This window comes from Brassica napus, chromosome C9 (assembly GCF_020379485.1).
Source record: "Brassica napus cultivar Da-Ae chromosome C9, Da-Ae, whole genome shotgun sequence".
NCBI lineage: Eukaryota > Viridiplantae > Streptophyta > Magnoliopsida > Brassicales > Brassicaceae > Brassica > Brassica napus.
Window position 1 is genome coordinate 37,841,291 of NC_063452.1, and position 8,864 is coordinate 37,850,154.

General features: G+C 36.5%; 1 protein-coding gene across 1 annotated transcript; it reads right to left on the reverse strand.

Moving 5' to 3' along the window:
- Nucleotides 1-347: 347 nt before the first annotated feature.
- LOC106449372 lies at nucleotides 348-4,171 on the reverse strand. Its single transcript, XM_048768619.1, has 2 exons — nucleotides 3,550-4,171; nucleotides 348-3,474 (listed from the first exon to the last, which is right to left on the reverse strand). The coding sequence occupies exon 2, from the start codon at nucleotides 1,977-1,979 to the stop codon at nucleotides 801-803; it is 1,179 nt and encodes a 392-aa protein (XP_048624576.1). The 5' UTR covers nucleotides 1,980-3,474; nucleotides 3,550-4,171; the 3' UTR covers nucleotides 348-800.
- Nucleotides 4,172-8,864: the final 4,693 nt, after the last annotated feature.

Genomic DNA, 8,864 nt, shown 5'->3' on the forward strand with positions numbered 1-8,864 from the left:
ATGTATTGAATGGACCATCATACTCGCCTCTTCTGTCGCTTCTAACTACTTTAATAGTTGTTTTAAGCTGATTTTCGACCTCGAGTTTAAATTCTTTGAATTTTTCTAAGGTTTCATCTTTGCTATGTAACAAGTATACATAACAATATTTTGTTCAGTCATCTATGAAGGTCACAAAGTACTTTTTCCCACCTCTAGTTTGTATGTATTTTAAATCACATAAGTCGGTGTGAATTAAATCTAGAGGTTTGTTAGTTCTTTCAACACGAGGTGATGGCGTTTTTGTGAGCTTAGCCTGTACGCATACTTCACATTTTTGTTTACTTGTTTTGCTTTTTGGAATTAGATTTAAATTCATTAATCTTTGTATAGATTTGTAGTTTACATGGCTTAATCTTTCATTAAAAGACTCACCCAAATAAGCAACCGGATTCTTATTCATTGAAACAATTGGAGCTACAACTTTCGGAGGGACTGTCATTGCATTCATCTTGACAAGTCCATCCTTAACATACCCCTTTCCCAAATACATCCCATTCTTCTTAATCACGAGCTTGTCCGCCTCAAGACTTGTGGCGAATCCATTCTTGCTGAGCAAGGTTCCCGAGACCAAGTTCTTCCCCATGTTAGGCACATGCTTCACATTCGTCAGAGTGACTTCACGTCCTGATGTCATCTTCAAAACCACATTTCCGCGGTCTTCAATATTGGAGACTGCAGTGTTTCCCATGAACAGCTTCTCCTTAGTCTTGCTTTTCTGATAAGTTCTAAACATCGCACTATCAAATGTGGGTGTTCGCTCATGTGTCATACCACCATTCCTTGGGGTTGCTGCCTTCAACCACATTGACCTCAGTCACCATTGCAACGAGATCCTCCTCAGTGAGATTCGCTTGATGCTTCTCATCTCTAATCTTGCTACGACACTCAGCAGTCTTGTGTCCCACTTTGTGGCAGTAGTGACCCTTCCCCTTGAACTTCTCCACATTCGCATTCGCATTGATATCAATGCCTTTGTTCTTGAAGTTTTTTCCAGAAGCCTTCAGGGCTGCAGCAGTTTTGGAAGGCTTGGCAGGAGAATGGGCGTGTGCCTTTCCTTTGCCTTTGTGCTCAGCCATGTTGACACTGTGCTCCTTAGTAGTGACCTTGTCAGCAGTTCGATTTCTGGATTTCATCTGAAGCCTCATGATGAGCTCCTCGAGCCCCATCTTCTTCTTCTTGTGATTCAAGTAGTTCTTGAAATCCGCATAGCTTGGAGGAAGCTTTTCAATGAAGCTGAGAGTTGTGAATGTCTCGCAGATGGACATTCCTTCAGCAGCGATTTCATGGCAAATGAAATCCGTGATCGGTTTTGAATCCACTATTTTGAAGTCGTGGAATTTTGAGACCACATACTTCTGGCAGCCAGCGTCCTCAGCTCTGTACTTCTTGTCCAGTAATCTCCATACCGTGGGGATCTCACAGTAGACACGGTACAATGGGTCAATGAGACGACCTAAAATGTAACCTTTGCAGATGAAGTCAGAATGCACCCATATGTCAACAGTTGCGAGACTTTGAACATCATCAATCCCGTAAGGAATAAGAGGCTTGTCCTCCTGGATGAACTTGTCCCGCTTCATCGTTGTCAGGAAGAACATCATCTTCTTCTGCCACGTTTTGAAGCCTTTGCCATCAAACTTGTCTGGCATCAGTCCTTGAGTGAACACGCTAGGGACAGACGGAGGAGTTTGAACTGCCACCGGACCACTTGCGGTTGCTGAAACTGAACCCGTCTGATAAAGACCAGCACCGAATAGGCTACAGCGAGTGGTATCATCAGCAGCATTTCCTGCAGGGAGGATAGTGCTTGTTGTTGCTGCAGCGGTTGACACTGTGATGTTTCCAGCAGTTGTCACAGTTGCATCAGTGGCTGCAAAGTTGAGTGGAGTTGTTGTGACATTGGTGGTGTCAATGGGGGTGTTGTTATCGTTTGTCATTTTTCTGTAGAGAAAACATTAAAACGGATTAGTACTCCATTCAACAAATAACATATTATTTTAAAGAAAATAATAGTCTAAAATCAATGTTCATTTTTGGTGTTTGAACCAAATCATATCGATATACGTCTGGAAAAACGTTTTGCAAGCTCGCTTAGAAAAGCGTTCGCAGAAACCGTTTTGTGTAGACTTAGAATGTTTCATAAACTCACTTAAGGAAGCGGTTATGGAAACGATTCGTATACTCTTGTTTTAAGAATCGTATATCAAAAAACGTTTCGCGATAATGCTACAAAGCAATCCACAAATCGTTATGAAATAAACAAGAAACGTTTCGCGGAAGTGCTGGAAATCAAATCGTAAACACGGTTATAAAATAAGAACAAACGTTTCGCGGAAGTGCTAGAAAGCAAATCGCAAACCCCGTTATGAAATAAGAACAAACGTTTCGCGGAAGTGCTAGAAAGCAAATCGCAAACACGGTTCTGAAATAAGAACAAACGTTTCGCGGAAGTGCTAGAAAGCAAATTGCAACAACGGTTCCAAAACCCGTTTTTTATTAATCGTTTTTCAACCCGATCAAACGGTTTAGATAGAAAGCGAAATAAGAGTTAAGATTGTAGAAGCCGAAAAACCGGATCAAAAGAAATGATATAATATAAACGATGTTAAGGAAAATATATAGACGATTCAAAACCGTAACGAAAAATGAAACCATCGAGTCGAGACGAATCTCTTTCCTTAACTCTTAATATTCTCTCCGTTAGTGCGAGGGATCAGTACGAATATGAGTCCCAGGATAAAACCATGATAGGTCATCACGCGACACTCGTGAAGAACCTCTAACGAACCAATATTTCTACGAAACACTATCTAGACTTACACTATAGGATTTGATGGTTTTGGTTGTGAAAAAACGTAATGAAAAATGAAGGAGGAGACGAGTTTATAAAGAGGAGAAGGCGAGCCACTTTCCGTAACTGATGCAGCACGTGCGCACGTTGGCGGAAATCTCGCGAGGATCTCGGAGGCAAATCGTTCCAAAACTTCATCTGCAAGTGTTTTTAAACGAACAACGTGTTGTTTAAAATAATATGCATGCCGTTGTTTAGGAAATTAAATGGCAAAACATCGAGATTAATTTAGTTCCTGAGGCCCTCCACCAAACACAAGCCCACGCGGAACCGACCAGCGGCGGCAAACGCATGGAGAGCCGTCTCTCCTACTGAGCCGTTTAAACCAAGGTAGTAGAGGATACAATTATATACTACTCTCCTTGGCTCCATTTCCCCGATGTGGGACTCTTTCCCATTCCTCTTATTACATACTTATGGGTTTGTTTGTACAAAGCCCATGTCATTCCTTTTCATAATATCATTAAAGCCCAAAGGCATTTAATTGATCCAACAGCCACTGCGACCACGGCTGGCTTGTCTCCTCCACCATCAAGCTTCTTCTGCATCCTCCACCATCAAGGTTCTTCTGCATCCTCCACCTTCCCTTACCAAAAACAAACAAAAATCAGATTCAAAGAGAGACAAAGACAGAGACAGAGAGAGATATGTCGAACCGTGGTGGAGTGGTGGTGAGACAGCGAGCATGACATCAAATGGTGAGACACCAAAATCAAACCATGCAGAAGAGAGATGATGATTGATGAAAGTAAGACTTATAATAAACGACCATTAACGGAGGGCAGTAGAGAAGATGGAGAGAGATCAAGGCAGAGATCTTGCGAGGGTGGAGAGACATGGAGGAGAGATCTTCTGACGAAAGAGAAGAGATGATCATGAGGAGGCCAGCAGTGAAGAAAGCATATGTATGGATATCTGAAGAAAAGGAATAACTTTGGTCCATTGGATCCAGTCTCATCCGATAGTGAAAAGCTTGATCCTTGTGTTTGTGAATCAGCCAATAGGAATTTTTTTGGTTGTTATAATTTATTTTCTCAACTGACAGAATAAGTTTTATTCTTTAATCTTAGTTGTTTTGGAATTTTTGTTTATAATCTCATTTCGTACAGCGATAGAATTTTGGTTTCTAACTTTTCTTCAGTTTTTATGTTTATTATAAGTTTTATTGTTGATCAAAAAAAGTTTTATTAAAATTATAAGTTTACTTTGCTTAGAGTACATGTTATATAGTTCTAGAAATGAAAAATATATTTAGAAATGAAATTTATTATATATGATTTGGAGTTTGAGGTTTAAAATTTAGAAAATATTTAAAAATAGTTTGAAGTATGTGATATAACTTAATGTCTTAAAATGTAAGGTTAAGTATGAATATATGGTTTGAAGTATATGTAAGGTAATGTTAAAAAAAAAGTATATGTAAGGTTAAAAGTTTAAGTTAAAAACTTGGGATTAAGATTTTAAGAGAATAAGTTTTGAGTTTATGTTGAAGATTTAGAGTTAAGTTTAAAATATTATATTTGAAGTTTAGATTTATGATATAAGGTTTGATGTAGTTTAGGGTTTAGATTTGAGATTTGGACTTAACTTATATGATTTGAGATTAAGTGTTTGGAGTAAATGGGTTTAAAATTTTAAAATATATGTTTGAAGTTAAAGTTTAAGAATTAATTTCTAAATTTTAAAAAGATCAAATTAATTGTTTTGTATGTATGTTTAAGTTTTGGGTTTAAGTTTAGGGATTAGTGTATAAAATCAAGGTTTCGTATTCAACCACAAAAGAAAAATGGATAAACCATGGTTAAACTGAAGCTATATAAATAAACCTTCCAAGATCACCCAAATAATTTTGCGCTTTAAAAGTTACGACATTTTTTGTTTGTTATCCTTTCACTGCATTGATCACTAACATTTAGTTTATATATATATATGTCATAAATGGAGACATAGTCTTTAGTCACACAATTGTCGCTATGGTAACAATAAACATAGTTACAATTATGTCACTTTTTTTGTCATATTCATGTCACTAAATGTGACATAATTTGGTTACGACATAACCGGTCACAATATTGTGACCAAATAGGTACTCTTTTTTTTTCATTAGTCACAAATCAGTGTCTGTTATGTCACAAATATGTGACTAAAAAATATAGTCTAAAAAATCGTAACAATAGCTCCTTTTTCTTATAGGGTCAGGGTCAGATGCAAGTGATGTCTTTACCTTAAACTCCTAGATCAAGTTCTAGGTAGCTAATCTAGAAACATGCTTTAATGACAATCCTAATGATGAATATCACAACTTAGCAATCTATAGTTAGTGTTAATCCCTCATAACCTATTTAAACCCTAAACTTAACAGCTGAATCTATTCAAGCATGAAGTTTTCACAGAAAATCATAGATGAATAGATAAGAAATTGCAATAGATACAGTAGAACCTCTATAAATTAATACTTGATAAATTAATAATCTATATAAATTAATAAATTTTGCCGGTTCCAACTTGGATTGGTTAAAAATTTGACACAAATCGATAAAATAATAAGATAATAATTTTTCAGAAAATTCTATGTAAATATATGGTCCCATTAAAATTATAAATTAATAATTTCTATATATACATATTTTATATAAGTAAGAACCTATTATTATATTTTTTGTTTTATATTCACAATAGAATTATCTTTATATTTTCTTAACACTTAATAAATTTTTGATGAGATTTAGTAATATTATATCTAAAATTACATTTAAGTTCTATGCGATATATATTATATACACCAAATATTATAATAAAATTAATATAAATGTGAAATTTCAAAAAATAATAATTAATGTCTATACACTAAAATCAAATATTTTTCTTATATTTGAATAAATATTTTTTAAAATAAAAAATCTAAATAAGGAAACTTTTGTAAATTAATATCTCTATAAATTAATAAAATTTCAAAGTCCCAACATTATTAATTTATAGAGATTCTACTGTATTATAAAACCAATGGAGTTCCATAAGGACTCTGAAGGATTTCCTCCCTTCTCTCCTAACCTAGATTTATGAATAAAATAAGCTTAGCCAGCCGTCAACAATGGCTTAGAAAACACATAAATAGGGTTTTAGGTCATCCAACGGTATTCTGATAATTTGTGGTTGCTTCTGGGCTTCAGTGGTCATAAAATATGCTTAGCCCATATTCTGGCATCACCGTCGATCGACACAAATGCTGTTTCATCGATCGACAGTCCTTCATCTCCTCGACAGCTTCCTCTCGTGAGGCAGACTGACTACTCTTCAGTAAAACAGGCATAACGTGTGCTACAGGATGCTGATTGACCTAAAACTGGCGGCATTGGAAATATTTCTCAAATCTCTATCTTGTGTCAAAAGATGGGCTCAATCTAAAATTGAGAAGGTCTCCATCTATAGATAAACATCTGACGCGTCTGTGCAGTTCTGCACGTCAAAAGGTTCCAAATCACCATATTTCTCCTGAACGTATCTGAACTTGTAAATACTCTAAAAAGACTCCAAAAAATAATAATTATATGTTAAAACACTTATATACCATGGCTGAAAGTGGGTATATCAACTCTCACAGACTTGCCATTTTGCTTGTCCTCAAACAAAACAGACGGACAGTCTCTCTGAAAGAGGTTTGAAAACAGCAGGGACTCACACGATTTAAAACTTAGAATCATCACCTCTGCAATATTGCAATCCACATCCAAGAAGTCCTAATCACAAAACCACATTATACCATATCCTAGCTTAGCAACCAAATTCACCTCGCCAACAACTTAGCAAATCATGTCTGACATTCCCATCTGCCAACCTCATTTCTTAACATAAATAAAAGTGCAGACTTTACCTTAGGAGTATCAATTACATGATGCAAGGATTTTCAAACAAGTATATAGATCTGCAGGTAAAAGTTAGTTCCTATCTTTTCTCTCTTTAGTCAAAGTCTGCTTCCATTGTAGGATCATTGACCAAGATTGGACAGGCTTCCATGAATCAAGCCTTAATGGTGGTTGTCACCAAGTCATGTTCACTTCTTTTTGACCTATATCCAAAAATTCATGTGAATGGAACCTTGATGATTGCCGCCACCCAATCCCGTTCGAATTCTTTTTGTTGGAATCCTGATGAAGCAAGCCTTAATAGTTGTAGCCACCAAGTTCTACTTGGATTCCACCTAACTAACACCTATTATATATATATTTTATATATATATTTTTTCTTTTTAATTTTCTTTCTTTCTTTTTCGTTTTTTTTTTGAAAATAAATATCTCGACATATAAATCTAGGTTCGAAATAGAGAGAGAAATGGTGATAAATCTACATAAGGCTTTACTTTCCAGACTTGTTTGAAGAATCCGATCTCATGTATACCAAGCTCCAAGACAAGCAGTTGTGTCAAGTTTAGTGTTTGAGGTCAGATTTGGTTCCTTCAAACAATCTCGGCAACTGTGAATAGTTGACATGTTGATCTACTTTAGTATCTTTAGTATTATCTGAAATCAGTAAGTCTAGAATGGTGCTAAAGACTGGTTAGATAACAAGCAAAAATCTAATAAGTTTATTATCCCCTTTTTGACTCAATAAAACTCTTTTGAAAACATTTTGATAAGACTCATGAACACACTAATATCAGTAAACATCTCCCCAGACTTAAATTACACTGTCCCTAGTGTATATCTAGTCGGGGTTATGGTGAGAAATAATCATAAGCACATAATTTAACAAGTAAGAACGATGACCTGCTCAGTGTCGATCGACACAATGAAGTGACAATCGATCGTTGTTGCTGAAGTGTTGTCGAATGATATCGACATGGTATCATCGGTCGATGGCTAGAGCAATCTTTCGACACAATGAAGAGACAATCAATCGTTGGATCTGAAGTGCTGTCGATCCATATCGAGCTGTTCTCATCGATCGATGTGCTGAGGAATCGTCTACTCGGATCTGTCTTTTTTTTTTTTTAATATTTAACTAAAACACAATATTCGTAGAACCTCCCCCAGACGTAAACAACACTGTGACCAGTGTTATATAGTCTATGATTGGTGGAAAAATAAATCATAAGGACAATATTAACAAGGTTTCGCGAAGTATACCTGTCACTGATGTGAGTATCGATCAACACAGTTAAGTGGCGATCGATACTTGTGATGCTCTATCGAGCGACAGTGATCAAGTGTCGGGCGATGCTGATGCATAACTCGTCTTCCTTGTTTCTTTTCCTTTTACCTAATAAAATACTAAAAGTCAGTATTATATAACTAATAAAATCAATATCGAATATATTTTTTTTTCGATGAACAGTGACTGCTACAGTAGCCCCTGCTAGTTTCACAGCTACAGTAGCCCTGCTAGTATCACAGCTACAGTAGCTCCCCGATTTTCTGCTACAGTGTCGGTCGATGTTCTTGCTACAGTGTCGCTCGATTTTTTTGCTACAATGTCGCTCGATTTTGTTGCTATAGTGTCGCTCGGGCGCTGCTACAGCACCGTCGTTACTGTTTTTTTTTGACCTGCATAAAAATGAAAACAAAAATCAGAAACAATCTAACATAAACTAATTGAAATTACCTAATAGTGGGTTGCCTCCCACGCAGTGCTTTGTTATAGTCATTAAGCTTGACTTTGGAGATCTGATTTAATCCGAATGAGAATGAGAACTCGCTCCAAACAAGTCTCAATGTCTACCCTCTGAAGCTTTATCATTCTTGTGTGAAAGCCTCCTCCATAGACTCTTCTCCTTTGTCTATCATCTCAGCAATAAGGAGTTCTCAAAGCTTTGCGAATGGCTGTGAGGAGCATATGTTGCGCACTCTGGATTTCCTGACACCATCTTAGAAGTGAGGGATCAATGATAGCTGAGAACCTCCCTTGGTCCTTTTCTTCTTCTTCCAATTCCTCCTATTCTTTCCCCCAGACTTGTCTGATCGTGTGGTGGTTTCTT

What these genes read in the sequence shown, in the direction of transcription:
- LOC106449372 (XM_048768619.1), bottom strand. Translation starts at nt 1,979, where the DNA reads ATGACAAACGATAACAACACCCCCATTGACACCACCAATGTCACAACA.